The sequence below is a fragment of the Gopherus flavomarginatus genome, chromosome 4, assembly GCF_025201925.1.
Source record: "Gopherus flavomarginatus isolate rGopFla2 chromosome 4, rGopFla2.mat.asm, whole genome shotgun sequence".
NCBI classification, from domain to species: domain Eukaryota; kingdom Metazoa; phylum Chordata; order Testudines; family Testudinidae; genus Gopherus; species Gopherus flavomarginatus.
This window is the reverse complement of record NC_066620.1, coordinates 218,323,934-218,341,583: the sequence shown is the minus strand read 5'-3', so window position 1 is coordinate 218,341,583 and position 17,650 is coordinate 218,323,934. Positions and strand designations below refer to the sequence as shown.

The window sequence follows — 17,650 nt, the reverse complement described above, 5'->3', positions numbered from 1 at the left end:
CGTCATCCTGACCCTCACCCTACCCCCAACCCTAACCCCAACACTGGACCCTAGACCCTGACCCTGACCCTCACCCTAACCCTAAACCCTAACCCTAACCTCCAAAGCAGTTGCAATTCCTCCCAGTTTGGTATCATCTGCAAACTTAATAAGCGTACTTTCTATGCCAAGAGCTAAGTCATTGATGAAGCTATTGAACAGAGCTGTTGCCAAAACAGACCTCTGCAGAACCCCACTTGTTATACCTTTCCAGCAGGACTGGGAACCATTAATAACTACTCTCTGAGTATGGTTATCCAGCCAGTTATGCATCCACCTGCTAGTAGCCCCCTCTAAGTTGTATTTGCCTACTTTATTGATAAGCATAGCATGCGAAATCATATCAAATGCCTTACTAAAGTCTAGATATACTACATCCACCACGTCTCCCTTATCCACAAGACTCACTATCCTAGCAAAGAAAGCTATCAGATTGGTTTGACCTGATTTGTTCTTTACAAATCCATGCTGGCTGTTCCTTATCACCTTACCACCTTCCAAGTATTGCAGATGATTGTCTTAATTCCTTGCTCCATTATCTTCCCTGGCACAGAAGTTAAACTAATTGGTCTGTAGTTTCCTGGGTTGTTTGTATTTCCCTTTTTATACATGGGCACTATATTTGCCCTTTTCCGGTCTTCTGGAATCTCTCCCGTCTCCCATGATTTTCCAAAGGTAATAGCTAGAGGCTCAGATACCTCCTCTATTAGCTCCTTGAGTATTCTAGGATGCATTTCATCAGGCCCTGGTGACTTGCAGGCACCTAACTTTTAACTTGCTCTTTTTTTATTTTATCTTCTAAACCTACCCCCCTTCCCATTAGCATTCACTATGTTAGGCATTCCTTCTGACTTCTCAGTGAAGACCAAAACAAAGAAGTCATTAAGCATCTCTGCCATTTCCAAGTTTCCTGTTACTGTTTCGCCCTCCTCACTGAGCAGTGGGCCTACCCTGTCCTTGGTCTTCCTCTTGCTTCTAATGTATTGATAAAGTCTTCTTGTTTCCCTTTATTCCTGTAGCTAGTTTGAGCTCATTTTGTGCCTTTGCCTTTCTAATCTTGCCCCTGCATTCCTGGGTTGTTTGCCTATATTCAGCCTTTATCTGTCCTAGTTTCCATTTTTTATATGACTCCTTTTTATTTTTTAGATCATGCAAGATCTTGTGGTTAAGCCAAGGTGGGCTTTTGCTACATTTTCTCTCTTTCCTACCCAGCAGAATAGCTTGATTTTGGGCCCTTAATAGTGTCCTTTTGAAAAATTGCCAACTCTCCTCAGTTGTTTTTCCCCTCAGTTTTGATTCCCATGGGACCTTACCTATCAGCTCTCTGAGCTTACCAAAATCCACCTTCCTGAAATCCATTGTCTCTTATTTTGCTGTACTCTCTTCTACCCTTCCTTAGAATTGTGAACTCTTATGATTTCATGATCACTTTCACCCAAGCTGCCTTCTACTTTCAAATTCTCAACAAGTTCCTCCCTATTTGTTAAAATCAAGTCTAGAACAGCTTCCCCCCAGTAGCTTTTTCAACCTTCTTAAATAAAAAGGACTGGAAGGGACCTCAAGAGGCCATCAAGTCCAGCGTCCTTCACTTATGGCTGAATCCGCTGAGTTCCTGTGAGATGTGGCCAAAGTCTATGCAGGGTGTCTGTGAATGGGGTGGGAACCTGTCCTATCAAGGAGGCAATTTTTTGTATGTTGAGACTAGCAGCATGCCTGCTGAGGGAAAGTCTGTCTCCATTCCTTTGGCTGTGGAGCTGACAGAAAGTGCCTCTCAGCTTATTCTGGTTGTGAATTTGTCAGTTGTCCCAGAGTTGGTTCTAGACTTAACTGAAACCCAGGAAAGAAGTGTTTCTAAGCGTGTGTGTTGTAACCTGCATATTGCCAGTGAGGAAAGCTGCAAGGGAAAGATAATGCATCTAATCCTTTAAACATGGAGTTCAGCAACTTGCCTGAAAGGCAGTTACGGGACAATTCTCCTAATGTGCTAAAAGTGGTTCTGGACATAACTGGCGTGCTGAAAGACTTTGTTGCTGTTCAGGATGTAGAGAGGGAAGATTTGGTTACTGGTTTTTCAGAGCAGAAGAGTCTGATGGATGAACCCTCAAGGATGCAAGGGGGAGCAGACAGAGGCTCATCCCTAGACCCTTTGAATATGTCCTATAGTACTCTAGAGGGATTAGGCACATCTGTTGGCATCATCATGGACAGTTCTCTGAAGATGTCCACGCAGTGTGCAGAGGCAGTCAAAAAAGCAAACAAGATGTTAAGAATCATTAAAAAGGGGATAGAGAATAAGACTGAGAATATATTATTGCCCTTATATAAATCCACGGTACATCCACATCTCAAATATTGCATACGGATGTGGTATCCTCATCTCAAAGAAGATATACTGGCACTAGAAAAGGTTCAGAAAAGGGCAACTAAAATGATTAGGGGTTTGGAGAGGGTCCCATATGAGGAAAGATTAAAGAGGCTAGGACTCTTCAGCTTGGAAAAGAGGAGATTAAGGGGGGATATGATAGAGGTATATAAAAACATGAGTGGTGTGGAGAAAGTGAATAAGGCAAAGTTATTTACTTATTCCCATAATACAAGAACTAGGAGTCACCAAATGAAATTAATAGGTAGCAGGTTTAAAATGAATAAAAGGAAGTTCTTCTTCATGCAGCACACAGTCAACTTGTGGAACTCCTTACCTGAGGAGGTTGTGAAGGCTAGGACTATAACAGCGTTTAAAAGAGAACTGAATAAATTCATGGTGGTCAAGTCCATAAATGGCTATTAGCCAGGATGGGTAAGGAATGGTGTCCCTAGCCTGTTTGTCAGAAGATGGAGATGGACAGCAGGAGAGACATCACTTGATCATTACCTGTTAGGTTCACTCCCTCTAGGGCACCTGGCATTGGCCACTGTCAGTAGACAGGATACTGGGCTAGATGGATCTTTGGTCTGACCCGGTATGGCCGTTCTTATGTTCCTACATGGAACCAAGAGTTGAAAGTGGAAAGTAAGCAGAATTCTGATTCTGACTGGTTGGTAGGAATTGATTATGTCCCTGTAATAAAACAGAGTCCAGTCACTAAGATTCTGTTGGTGGTCAATCCAAAAGTAGGCATGTAAGCAAGTGTCTGTGTAGATGTTCATAGCGCAGTGGGGCTGCAATTTGTGAACACACCTAGCCAGCAAAGGCATTCCTGTAAGCAGGGAGGTTCAGATTTCAACCCTATAAGAGAACGATGGGGAGGGAGGGGGAAGGACCCAATCCTGCTGATGGGAATGAGTTAACTCTAAAAGGGAAATAAAATTTTGAGGTATGCACGATGGGAATCTGAAAGCTACTGTCTGGATTGATACAAACTACCTGGCTGACAAGGGAGAGGGAAGATCTGTCCATAGCTATTAGCATATGACCAAGATACTTACAAACACTGACTACTCCAACTATTGTCACTGAATTAGGGTGAACGGCAAAGAATGGGGCAATCACCATAAAGCTGGTGGGTATTTCAATACTTAGATTTACCAAGCCAGCATAAAAGAGCTTCTTTATTACCTTACTCATTATTCAGAAGTCCAAACAACACAGTTTCCTTAAAGTGATCCAGCCTTAGGCCTCCATTCAGGTACCCACATTAAATATGATGACAATTTCTGTAAATCTTATATCATATAAAAGTAAAGGTTCTACCAATCCCAAAGAATTGGACACATTACCACCCCGGTTAATGAATGTTTTAGATCCTACCCAAGTACATGCTACAGCCAATTCTTATTAACTAAACTAAAATTTATTAAAAAATGAAAGAGAGAATATGGTTAAAAGATCAATAAATATACAGAGAGTTCAATTCACTGAGGTTCAGATTCATAGCAGAGATGGTGAGCTTTGTAGCTGCAAAGAGTTCTTTCAGAAATAGTTCATAGATTATAGTTTGATGTCCAACCCTCATATACAGGGCGTACCAGCATAACTGGGACCTCAGTCTTGAGACTCAAATTTCCCCTGATGAAGCCTAAGCAGATCTGAGATGACAGAATCAGGACCCAAGGATCTTTTCTACAATTTCATGTCTTTTGACAAGTTGGAGTTCCTCAAGGAACAAAATGTAATTAGGATGACTTTGTAGGAGGTCCATCACCGGTACTTAGCTATACAAATTAACATAAGGCCATTTGCTTGTTCCTCCACCATTCACAGTACATTTCAAAGACAGATGAATACCGAGATATCCCATGTTTACAATTCATTTAAATGATAGGATGTTCTTTTGACCTTTGAATTATCCAAATACAGCACAGGCAGCGACTGTTGATTACACTGTTGACCCTATTCAAAAATATGAAAATACACAACAACAAAAACATTATCTCCCCACGTCTTTTGAGGGTTATTTATTTTGCAGAATGTTTAACCCTTTTCAGTAATGCATTACATCTGCCCATAGCTATTAGCATGGAGGATACACCTGGCCAGCCAAGGGATTCGGTGAAACAAAAGGCATCATATGACCAAGACACTTACAAACACTGACTACTCACTTTAAACAAATTTGGTGTTACTGTTAAGGTTAAGCTTTCTGATGTATTTGATTTTGATGTCAATTCGTGTATGAAGATACAATGTGTATGACCTTGATGAAAAGCCTTTAAACATATTGGGAATGGTACCTGAAAAAACACAGTTTCCAAGGCCTGTATGGTCATGCTGCATCTATGCTAGAAAGCCTTATAATAGTGAAAAGTTACAGCTGATACTTGTAAGCAATTTCAGAGCTTTTCACAGCAGGAAAGTCATTACAAACATAATTTACTGATGAAGAGGCAAACTAAGGCCCACTACCACATTGCTGTCATGACTAAATGCCAAGGTAATTCCTCCTTGAGACCATTCACTATATATTAGAGCAACATCAGATGAAAAAAATGTTCAGAAAATGAAAGAAGCTTTATATAAAGAGCCTGATTCAGCCACACGATTTTGATAAACCATTTCTGTTACACAGTGATACGTCTAATATTGGGTTAGAAGCTGTAGTAATTCAAAATTAAGAATGGAAAATTCCTATGATGCATTCAGCAGTGTCTAGGGACACCACTTTCTGCATCAATTTTGCATGGTGGGGTATGACGCTGAATGGAATATAGGAGACACTTTATGATAGTGTTGATACCAATATTATAAAATTGCAAGGAATCTTACTAAATATGCCATGTAAGATATCTGTGAAAAAATGTTACAATTTGCCAAATATGATGATCTTATTTACATGTTTGTATCACCTTTGAATTGTGAGTTATAGATATATATATAGTGTAGTTGTACTTCCAAACTTGGGCTGTGAAACCACCAGACAGATTGGCATCAGCACTGCCTAGCCTGTTCAATGTCCCATCAAGGGTCATCAGCAGTACAATGAACCCATGGAAAGGAGCCAGAGGATACACCCTTGAGTCAGCGAGGCATATAGGGGCAGGCTGGTGGATAGAACTCCAAAGCCTTTCCATGAGATGTGCTGTGAAACTTGTGTTTGGGACACAGGAAGTACAAGCAACACGCCAAAAGGAATATAAAGGGCAGCTGCATAGTCTCCATTTTGTCTTCAGTCCTGCTTCCTACCTCTGGAACTTCTCTACAAACTGAAGCATTGAACACAGGACTGAATGATCCATCCAAGCTGTGGATGTCTTCCAGAGGGACTTTCAAGCCAGCAAAGCACCAATACTGCTAAGAACCTGATACATGGACTCTAAAGTCATTCTACGTATCTGAGTGCTTTAAACATTTAACAACTCTTTCTTTTATAAAAAACCTTTAGTTTTGTTACTAAAGGATTGGCTGGCACCATGGTATTTTGGGTAAAGTCCAACCTAATATTGACCTGACAATGTGGCTGGCCCTTTGGGGTTCAGAAAAACATTTTGTATAGTGAAAAAAGTTTTTAAATAACTTTCTCACTATACTGGACCTAGTGCTGATTGGGAGTCAGAGAACTGGAATGCAATAAAGGGTGCTGAAATCAGAAGCACAGCTTGTGACTGGTTGGTGGTCATTCAATGTGTAGATATTGTAATATTGTTTTATACATATGTATAAGGGGTCAATGTGCACCGTGCTGTGCAACATTGTATCTGCTATGTGGTTTGTGTAGCCTATTGCATCACCTTACTATATGATTTCTAAATGCAATGCCACTGTACTATGTGTTATGTATCACAGTGCATTCTTTTTTAAAAACTATTAAATGTATGGTATCTGAATATTTCCTTTAAATAAATATTACTTTGTTTTCGAAGAATTACTGCTTGAACATCAATCCTTTGAGTGGAAGGCTATATCCATGTCCTCTCACGGGTTAACAGAACTAGTCTTTTCTGGGGAGTCCTCTGAGGATCAGAGACAAAGTCCTTGGTAAAACCTGGGCAATTCCTCTAAGGCGGGCCACCTCCTGCTATGCATTGAGACAGGCCAAATTGACAAATGGTTTTCAGTTATAGGCAAGCCATTACTGGGGTGCCTTGGATCCAAATTTTGGGGTAACAACAGAGAGGTATAAGATACATCCAGTTTCATATAACTAGAAATTCCAGAGCAGGTTAAATGTGATGACTCAGAATCAGGACAAGAAATTCTCCCATTGCACCCTCCTCTGATCCATTCAAATCTGCTTCACTACTGAGCCTTATTATTTACAAAAGTTCTAGCATCAGCGTAATGGAAAAAACAAAAAATCCAGCCAACCTTCCCATCTGAAAACAATCCCATCCCAGTAGAAAAGTTCTACAACAGGCTGGTGGCGATTGGATGTCTAACATAGAGAATGCCAGTGAAAATGAGGTAGGATCATAGAAGATTAGGGTTGGAAGGGACCTCAGAAGGTCATCTCGTCCAACCCCCTGCTTAAAGCAGGACCAATCCCCAGACAGATTTTTACCCCAGTTCCCTAAATGGCCCCCTGTCATAAACAGATAGCTAAGGGTTAATGTCTCTTTCACCTGAAGCACCTGACCAGAGGACCAATCAGGAAACCGGATTTTTTCAACTTTGGGTGGAGGGATTTGAGTGTCTGAGTCTTTGTTTTCTGTCTGCCTGCTTTCTCTGAGCTTTGGAGAAGTAGTTCTACTTTCTAGTCTTCTGTTTCTAAGTGTAAGGACAAAGAGATCAGATAGTAAGTTCTATGGTTTCTTTTCTTTGGTATTTGCATGAATATAAGTGCTGGAGTGCTTTGATTTGTATTCTTTTGGAATAAGGCTGTTTATTCAATATTCTTTTAAGCAATTGACCCTGTGTTGTATCATCTTAATACAGAGAGAACATTTGTACTTATTTTTCTTTCTTTTTATATAAAGCTTTCTTTTAAGACCTGTTGGAGTTTTTCTTTACTTCAGGGAAATTGAGTCTGTACTCACCAGGGAATTGGTGGGAGGAAGGAATCGGGGAGATCTGTGTGTTGGAGTGCTAGCCTGATTTTTGCATTCCCTCTGGGGAAATAGGAAAGTACTTTTGTTTCCAGGATTGGGAACAGAGAGGGAGATTCACTCTGTTTGGGTTCACAGAGCTTGTGTCTGTGTATCTCTCCAGGAGCACCTGGAGGGGGGAAGGGAAAAAGGATTATTTCCCTTTGTTGTGAGACTCAAGGGATTTGGGTCTTGGGGTCCCCAGGGAAGGTTTTTCAGGGGGACCAGAGTGCCCCAAAACACTCTAATTTTTTGGGTGGTGGCAGCAAGTACCAGGTCCAAGCTGGTAACTAAGCTTGGAGGTTTTCATGCTAACCCCCATATCTTGGACGCTAAGGTCCAAATCTGGGACTAAGGTTATGTCATGAGTGGCAGCTGGTGGGAGATAGACAGAATCCAGAAGCCAGTAGAAATATTATATTTTTCTTTTCTCTGCTAAGGGCTTTTTAGCAGAGAGAAGCAGTTGGTTTTAAAAGGGAACCAGAGAGAATTTTTTTTTCTGCTCTCTCTCGCAGTTTGTGGCTTGCATGTTAAGGGTCTTTTGTCATGCAATAGCCCTCCCATTAGGAGGCAAGTACCAGCACTTATAGGCATGCAAATAAAGTGGTTTTTCTGGTTTCCCTTCATTGAACATTAGCTAGAGAGAGAAAAGGAAAAAAGCACTGTTGCTAGGCAGACTTCAGGAGGCAACAGAGAACCTGCAGTTCAGAAGATAAACACCGGAGGGCACCCCAACACAAGAAAACAGGAACCATGACTTCTAAGGCAAAAATCGACGCCGAAGAACAAATCAAAGAAGCTGAACACAGGCGACAACTGGAAATAAAACAAAAAGTGATGGAGATGAAAGAAAGAGAAGAACAGATCAAAGAGGCAGCCTACCAAAGAGAACAGGCAGCCTACCAAAGAGAACAGGCAGCCAAAGAGGCAGCCAAGGAGGCAGCACACAAAAGAAAACTAGAAGAAGAAGAGGTGGCCTACCGAAGGAAACAAGCAGAAGAAGAGTTGGCCCACAGAAGGAAGCAAGAAGAAGAGGAGGCGGCCCACCACCGAGAAATGGAAAAAACACCAAAAAGAAATGGAAAAACAACAAAAAGAGAATGAAGAGAAGGAAAAACAGAGAAAACATGAACTGGAGTTGGCAAAAGCTGGGCTGCCTGTGCCAGCCAACCCTAACAACCCGGCGCCAAATATTGCTCCACAGCCCAGGAAATTTCCCACCTACAAGGCAGGTGATGACACCGAGGCCTTCTTGGAAAATTTTGAAAGAGCCTGTCTTGGGTACAACATCCCCGAAGACCAGTACATGGTAGAATTGAGGTCACAGCTCAGTGGACCTTTAGCAGAGGTGGCAACTGAAACAGCCACAGCACCTCCAGTCCCAGGCCCGGAACTGGAACAGCAACCAGCACCAGCAAGTGCAACCACATCTTCAAACTCAACGCCAGAGGGCGCCAGCGAGCCAGAACTGGCAGAAGCAACAGACAGCCATACCCAAAAGGCTCAGCCAGAGCCTGAAATACCCTCAGGTGCACCAGCGGAGAGCGGTTCACCAGCAACGGTAACAACCCCATCACCTACATCGCTTCCAGAGGGACCAAGCCCAAGTCCACAGTCTGAGGAAGAACTGGTGACCCCAGCCTCAAGGGAACAGTTCCAGACTGAGCAGGAAGCAGATGACAGCCTTCAGAAAGCTTGGGCGGCGGCACGGAGCACCCCACCGCCTCTCAGCTCTTCTAATCGATCCCGGTTTGTTATAGACCAAGGACTTTTATACAAGGAAATTCTTTCTGGTGGACACCGGGAAGAATGGCAGCCACAAAAACAGTTGGTGGTTCCAACTAAGTACCGGGGGAAGCTCTTAAGCTTAGCCCATGATCATCCCAGTGGCCATGCTGGGGTGAACAGAACCAAGGACCGGTTGGGGAAGTCCTTCCACTGGGAGGGGATGGGCAAGGACGTTGCCAAGTATGTCCGGTCTTGTGAGGTATGCCAAAGAGTGGGTAAGCCTCAAGACCAGGTCAAGGCCCCTCTCCAGCCACTCCCCATAATTGAGGTCCCATTTCAGCGAGTAGCTGTGGATATTCTGGGCCCTTTCCCAAAAAAGACGCCCAGAGGAAAGCAGTACGTACTGACTTTAGTGGACTTTGCTACCCGATGGCCAGAAGCAGTAGCTCTAGGCAACACCAGGGCTAACACTGTGTGCCTGGCCTTAACAGACATCTTTGCCAGGGTAGGTTGGCCCTCTGACATCCTTACAGATTCAGGGTCTAATTTCCTGGCAGGGACCATGGAAAAACTGTGGGAAACTCATGGGGTGAATCACTTGGTTGCCACCCCATACCACCATCAAACCAATGGCCTGGTGGAAAGGTTCAATGGAACTTTGGGGGCCATGATACGAAAATTCATCAACGAATTCTCCAATAATTGGGACCTAGTGTTGCAGCAGTTGCTGTTTGCCTACAGGGCTGTACCACATCCCAGTTTAGGGTTTTCACCATTTGAACTTGTGTATGGTCACGAGGTTAAGGGGCCATTACAGTTGGTGAAGCAGCAATGGGAGGGGTTTACGCCTTCTCCAGGAACTAACATTCTGGACTTTGTAAGCAACCTACAAAGCACCCTCCGACACTCTTTAGCCCTTGCTAAAGAGAACCTAAAGGATGCTCAAGAAGAGCAAAAGGCCTGGTATGACAGACATGCCAGAGATCGGTCCTTCAAGGTAGGAGACCAGGTTATGGTCTTGAAGGCGCAACAGGCCCATAAGATGGAAGCATCATGGGAAGGGCCCTTCACGGTCCAAGAGCGCCTGGGAGCTGTAAACTACCTCATAGCATTTCCCAATTCCTCACTAAAGCCTAAAGTGTACCATGTTAATTCTCTCAAGCCTTTCTATTCCAGAGACTTACAGGTTTGTCAGTTTACAGTCCAGGGAGATGATGCTGAGTGGCCTGACGGTGTCTACTACGACGGGAAAAAAGACGGTGGCGTGGAAGAGGTGAACCTCTCAACCACCCTGGAACGTCTGCAGCGGCAACAAATCAAGGAGCTGTGCACTAGCTTCGCCCCATTGTTCTCAGCCACCCCAGGACGGACTGAACGGGCATACCACTCCATTGATACAGGTAATGCTCACCCAATCAGAACCCCACCCTACCGAGTGTCTCCTCATGCCCAAGCTGCTATAGAACGGGAGATCCAGAACATGCTACAGATGGGTATAATCCGCTCATCTACCAGTGCATGGGCATCTCCAGTGGTTCTGGTACCCAAACCAGATGGGGAAATACGCTTTTGCGTGGACTACCGTAAGCTAAATGCTGTAACTCGTCCGGACAACTATCCAATGCCACGCACCGATGAGCTATTGGAGAAGTTGGGACGTGCCCAGTTCATCTCTACAATAGACTTAACCAAGGGGTACTGGCAAGTACCGCTAGATGAACCTGCCAAGGAGAGGTCAGCATTCGTCACCCATGCGGGGGTGTATGAATTCAATGTCCTTCCTTTCGGCCTTCGAAATGCACCCGCCACCTTCCAGAGGCTGGTAGATGGTCTACTAGCTGGACTGGGAGAATTTGCAGTTGCCTACCTCGATGATGTGGCCATTTTTTCAGACTCCTGGCCCGAACACCTACTACACCTGGAAAAGGTCTTTGAGCGCATCAGGCAGGCAGGACTAACTGTTAAGGCCAAAAAGTGTCAAATAGGCCAAAACAGAGTGACTTACCTGGGGCACCAGGTGGATCGAGGAACCATTAACCCCCTACAGGCCAAGGTGGATGCTATCCAAAAGTGGCCTGTCCCACGGTCCAAGAAGCAGGTCCAATCCTTCTTAGGCTTGGCCGGATACTACAGGCGATTTGTCCCACACTACAGCCAAATCGCTGCCCCATTGACCGACCTGACCAAAAAGACCCAGCCAAATGCCGTTAAGTGGACTGACGAGTGTCAAAAGGCCTTTACCCAACTTAAGGCAACGCTCATGTCGGACCCTGTGCTCAGGGCCCCGGATTTTGACAAGCCATTCCTAGTAACCACAGATGCATCTGAGCGTGGTATAGGAGCAGTGCTCATGCAGGAAGCAACAGATCACAACTTCCATCCTGTCGTGTTTCTCAGCAAGAAACTGTCTGAGAGGGAAAGTCACTGGTCAGTCAGTGAAAAGGAATGCTATGCCATTGTGTACGCCCTGGAAAAGCTACGCCCATATGTTTGGGGACGGCGGTTCCAACTACAAACTGACCATGCTGCACTAAAGTGGCTTCATACTGCCAAGGGGAACAACAAGAAACTTCTTCGTTGGAGTTTAGCTCTCCAAGATTTTGATTTTGAAATTCAACACATCACAGGAGCTTCTAATAAAGTTGCTGATGCACTCTCCCGTGAGAGTTTCCCAGAATTCAGTAGTTAAAAAGTGTTCTTAAAATGTAGAAGTCTGTTAGTTATATACTTAGGAGTCTATGTAAAGGTGTATGTGTTGTATTAATCTGTTTATTTTCAAGTTCTAGAAGGAAATCGCCGCCAGTGAGCTTCCCCACTGTCTGCAATTTGGGGGGCGTGTCATAAACAGATAGCTAAGGGTTAATGTCTCTTTCACCTGAAGCACCTGACCAGAGGACCAATCAGGAAACCGGATTTTTTCAACTTTGGGTGGAGGGATTTGAGTGTCTGAGTCTTTGTTTTCTGTCTGCCTGCTTTCTCTGAGCTTTGGAGAAGTAGTTCTACTTTCTAGTCTTCTGTTTCTAAGTGTAAGGACAAAGAGATCAGATAGTAAGTTCTATGGTTTCTTTTCTTTGGTATTTGCATGAATATAAGTGCTGGAGTGCTTTGATTTGTATTCTTTTGGAATAAGGCTGTTTATTCAATATTCTTTTAAGCAATTGACCCTGTGTTGTATCATCTTAATACAGAGAGAACATTTGTACTTATTTTTCTTTCTTTTTATATAAAGCTTTCTTTTAAGACCTGTTGGAGTTTTTCTTTACTTCAGGGAAATTGAGTCTGTACTCACCAGGGAATTGGTGGGAGGAAGGAATCGGGGAGATCTGTGTGTTGGAGTGCTAGCCTGATTTTTGCATTCCCTCTGGGGAAATAGGAAAGTACTTTTGTTTCCAGGATTGGGAACAGAGAGGGAGATTCACTCTGTTTGGGTTCACAGAGCTTGTGTCTGTGTATCTCTCCAGGAGCACCTGGAGGGGGGAAGGGAAAAAGGATTATTTCCCTTTGTTGTGAGACTCAAGGGATTTGGGTCTTGGGGTCCCCAGGGAAGGTTTTTCAGGGGGACCAGAGTGCCCCAAAACACTCTAATTTTTTGGGTGGTGGCAGCAAGTACCAGGTCCAAGCTGGTAACTAAGCTTGGAGGTTTTCATGCTAACCCCCATATCTTGGACGCTAAGGTCCAAATCTGGGACTAAGGTTATGTCACCCCCTAAAGGATTGAACTTGCAAGCCTGAGTTTAGCAGGCCAATGCTCAAACCACTGAGCTATCCCTTCCCCCCTAAAAAGTCTGAAAAGGGAAAGAACAAGCCAAAAATTACTTAGACAAGTTAGATGTCTTCAAATCACCAGGGCCTGATGAAATGCATCCTAGAATACTCAAAGAACTGACTGAGGAGATATCTGAGCCATTAGCAATTATCTTTGAAAAGTCATGGAAAACGGGAGACATTCCAGAAGACTGGAAAAGGGCAAATCTAGTACCCATCTATGAAAAGGGAAATAAGGACAACCCAGGGAATTACAGACCAGTCAGCTTAACTTCTGTACCCAGAAAGATAATGGAGAAAATAATTAAATAATCAATTTGCAAACATCTAGAAGATAACAAGGTGATAAGTAACAGTCAGCATGGATTTGTCAAGAACAAATTGTGTCAAACCAACCTGATAGCTTTCTTTGACAGGGTAACAAGCCTTGTGGAAGGGGGGAAGCAGTAGATGCGGTATATCTTGACTTTAGTAAGGCTATTGTTACTGTCTCGCATGACCTTCTCGTAAACAAACTAGGGAAATACAACCTTGATGGAGCTACTATAAGGTGAGTGCGTAAGGTTGGAAAATCGTTCCCAGAGAGTAGTTATCAGTGGTTCACAGTCATGCTGGAAGGGCATAATGAGTGGGGTCCTGCAAGGATCGGTTCAATATCTTCATCAATGATTTAGATAATGGCATAGAGAATACACTTACAAAGTTTGTGGACAATACCAAGCTGGGAGGGGTTGCAAGTGCTTTGGAGGATAGGATTATAATTCAAAATGATCAGGAGAAACTGGAGAAATGGTCTGAAGTAAATAGGATGAAATTCAATAAGGACAAATGCAAAATACTCCACTTAGGAAGGAACAATCAGTTGCACACATATAAAAAGAGAAATGACTGCCAAGGAAGGAGCACTGAGGAAAGGGACCTGGGGATCATAGTGGATCACAGGCTAAATATGAGTCAACAGTGAAACACTGTTGCAAAAAAAGCAAACATCATTCTGGGATGTAGTAGCAGGAGTATTGTAAACAAGACACGAGAAGTTATTCTTCTGCTCTACTCTGCACCGATTAGCCCTCAACTGGAGTATTGTGCCCAGTTCTGGGTGCCACATTTCAGGAAAGATGTGGACAAATCGGAGAAAGTCCAGAGAAGAGCAACAAAACTGATTAAAGGTCTAGAAAACAGGACTTGTGAAGGAAGATTGAAAAAAATGGGTTTCTTTAGTCTGGAGAAGAGAAGATTGAGAGGGGACATGATAACGGTTTTCAAATACATAAAACGTTGTTACAAGGAGGAGGGAGAAAAATTGTTCTTCCTAACCTCTGAGGATAGGACAAGAAGCAACGGGCTTAAATTGCAGCAAGTGTGGTTTGGGTTGGATATTAGGGAAAACTTCCTGTCAGTGTGGTTAAGCACTGGAATAAATTGCCTAGGCAGATCGCAGAATCTCCATCATTGCGAATTTTTAAGAGCAGGTTGGACAAACACTTGTCAGGGATGGTCTAATCTAGAAAATACTTAGTCTTGCCTTGAGTGCAGAGGTCTGGACTAGATGACCTCTTGAGGTCCCTTCCAGTTCTATGATTCTAACAGGCTTTGCCAACAGTTGGAAACTGGGATTTAAATTCCAAATGATCTCACTGCATTTGAGATCCATTCAAATTCCCATTCCAGGTCTGTGACACATTCATCTCAGCCCTAAATTACTGTTTTGGGATCAAAGAAAACAAAGTGTGATCCCCAAGCTGAGGGTTGAGCACCCCAAATCGTATGACACATTAAGTAGCAGAGATGTAGATGATAAATTCTATATGGCTCTAAGAAAGGAAATGTTGCTGGACTAATTTGGAAGGTCGGACTCCCTCTAACTCACCACCTCTTCAAGTATCACAGAGCATGAAAAAACACTTTTCCCCCTCATCCCTGCTCGTCTTTGTTATATTTAAATATATTTAAAACGAGAAAAATGGAACAAAACCCAACTGCTTTTCAGCCCAAACCAGTGTAATGTGAGAACAACTGGGAATGAGACAATTTGTCCCTAGTGGGGAGCCTGGTGACTAACAATTGCTTTACAGTGGGAGGAAAAGTATAAACATGATGTTCTTAATTTGGTTAGACTAGGAGAAGTGATGGAGGTTGTGTCAGATGGTGAGGAAATTTACTACATAACCCTGACCACTGTACATGGGCTATTTTCTTTACTGAAAAAATTGCTGTGGTTTTACATCAGGATCACTAACTTAATAGAGCTAACTCCATAGAAAACCCAGTGGAGTCAAGGCGCAGGTAGATTTAACCTCCATGTACCTGGTAGAGGTCACTCCTGGTTCCCACACCTGGGGCTGATGGACATTCATGTTGGAGAGACACACACTTTCATGATACAGGACAAAAAAGTTGATGAAAAATACTGTGGGATTCACCAGGGCCAGATTTCCAATTAGGCACAGTAAGAGTATGCCTAGGCGCACCAGCATTCTAGGGGTGCCTTACCTCTCTAAAACTGTGTGCAACATGAAGGTCAGCTGTAGGCAGGGTGGGCACTGAAGATGCTGAGCCTAGGAGTATGTAAGGTGTAAATCCAGCCCTGAAATTCACTCCAAGAAATGGTGAGCTGCGAAAGGGAAAAGCAGACAACTCAGCTGGGGCAACTGAGATACCACGGTGTCAAAAATGCTGCCTTAAAGCTCACTATGTGGGAATTAGCAAAAGGAAAACAAATCTTTCCTCTGCTATAGACAAGGATTTAAAAGTGTTTATCTCCCTTGCAGATTCTCTAATGATAAAGGGCTGAGTTCTGATAGAAGAATTTCCCACACTTTATGGATATTCTGATGTGTAATAAAAGTTTGAGCTCCGAGAAAAGGTTTTTCTGCACTCACAGCATCCATATGGTCACTCTTGAGTGTGGCTTCTCCGATGTCTACTAAGGTGTGAGTTCCGAGCGAAGGTTTTCCCGCACTCACAGCATTCATAGGGTTTCTCCCCTGTGTGGATTCTCCTGTGTGTAATAAGGTTTGAGCTCCAAGCAAAGGTTTTCCCACACTCACAACATTCATAGGGTTTCTCCCCTGTGTGGATCCTCTGATGTTCAGTAAGGGTTGAACACTGAGGGAAGGTTTTCCCACACTCACAGCATTCATAGGGTTTCTCCCCTGTGTGGATTCTCTGATGTCTTATAAGGTCTGCGGACAGAGTGAAAGTTTTCCCGCATTCACAGCATTCATAGGGTTTCTCCCCTCTGTGGATCCTCTGATGCGTAACAAGGGTGGAGCGCCAAGCAAAGGTTTTCCCACACTCACAGCATTCATAGGGTTTCTCCCCTGTGTGGATCCTCTGATGTTCAATAAGGGTTGAGGGCTTAGTGAAGGTTTTCTGGCACTCACAGCATTCATAGGGTTTCTCCCCTGTGTGGATTCTCTGATGTTTAATAAGGGTTGAGCTATTAGTGAAGATTTTCCCACATTCACAGCAGGGTTTCTCTTGTGTGTGGATCCTCTGATGTCTAGTAAGGTTTGAGTTCCAAGCAAAGGTTTTCCCGCACTCACAGCATATATAGGGTTTCTCCCCTGAGTGGCACCTCTGATGTGTAATAAGGTTTGAGCTTTGAGCAAAGGTTTTCCCACACTGACAGCATTTATAAGGTTTCTCCCCTGTGTGGATTCTCTGATGATTAATAAAGACAGAGCTCCGAGTGAAGGTTTTCCCACACTCGCAGCATTTGTAGGGTTTCTCCCCTCTGTGGCTCCTCTGATGTTTAATAAAGTTTAAACTTTGACTGAAGGTTTTCCCACACTCACAGCATTCATAGGCGCTCTCTCCTGCATGGAGTCTCAGATGTCTAATAAGGCTCGAGCGCCTACTGAGCTTTTTCCCACACTCAACGCATGTGTTATTTCTCTCTCTCATCAGGATTTTCTCCTGGGCCATGGTTTCCCTGAGGCCTTTGTGAGTTCCCCAATAATTAACTGATTTACCAACTTTCTGCCTTGGCTGGTTTCCCTGCCACTTCTCTGGCATGTACTGACTCTCACAGGCTTTTCCCTGATCACAGCTCCTGGACACACTCCCCTTGCATCTTTGCAATAACACCCCATGTGATTCCATGTGCTCATCATCTTCCTGCTGAGGAGTCTGCTCCATGGTCTCACTCACCATCCCATTACCTGCTGGAATAGAGAAAGAAAAACTGCAGAAACAGGAATGGAAAAGGGGAGAACAAACCAAGAGAATAGCTGGAGAAGGAAAAAAAATTAGGGACTGAATTTCCCCAAACTCTTCCCCAAAGGGGCGAGAGGAGGTGATCAATTCTGCATCCAGATCTCATCCAAACACTTAGGGAGAAGGGAGCTACTGCCAGGAATTAGGATGTGTAGGAAGCCATGAACATTATCTGCCCTGAGGATATGACACCTACTGGGGCAATCTTGAACTCAGAGAGCTCACAAGGTCTTTGTTGGTAATCACAGCAGTTTCCTTCAGGAAATGACAGATTCTGAGTTGCTTTAATGATCCTTCACCTGTGCAGCTGCCTCTCAGGATCTCTCTTTCCTCTGAGCCCTGGAGATCTGGAGCCCACGGCTCTTCCCCTCGTTCCAGCTGGGAAATGACATCAGGTTTGGAGACTAGAAAACCTGCTCAGGGGAAAGAAGACCAGTGA

At 43.8% G+C, this 17,650-nt stretch overlaps 1 protein-coding gene across 3 annotated transcripts in view; it reads right to left on the bottom strand.

Moving 5' to 3' along the window:
* Positions 1 to 2,219: 2,219 nt before the first annotated feature.
* The window catches only part of LOC127049840 (zinc finger protein 501-like), a 42,405-nt gene continuing 26,974 nt past the window's right edge, over positions 2,220 to 17,650 (bottom strand). Inside the window, exons 4-7 of one of the 3 annotated variants that reach the window (XR_007774083.1) lie at positions 17,511 to 17,624; positions 15,873 to 17,159; positions 15,484 to 15,604; positions 2,220 to 4,369 (exon numbers count right to left, since the gene is read on the bottom strand). Coding sequence is in view for 1 of the 3 variants with exons in the window: in XM_050951121.1 (XP_050807078.1) it covers positions 15,886 to 17,159; positions 17,511 to 17,624 (1,388 nt within the window). In the remaining 2 variants the exon portion in view is untranslated. Of the gene's footprint in view, positions 4,370 to 13,937; positions 15,605 to 15,872; positions 17,160 to 17,510; positions 17,625 to 17,650 lie in introns of those variants that run through there. The other 2 variants (XR_007774084.1, XM_050951121.1) reach the window with 2 other exon arrangements.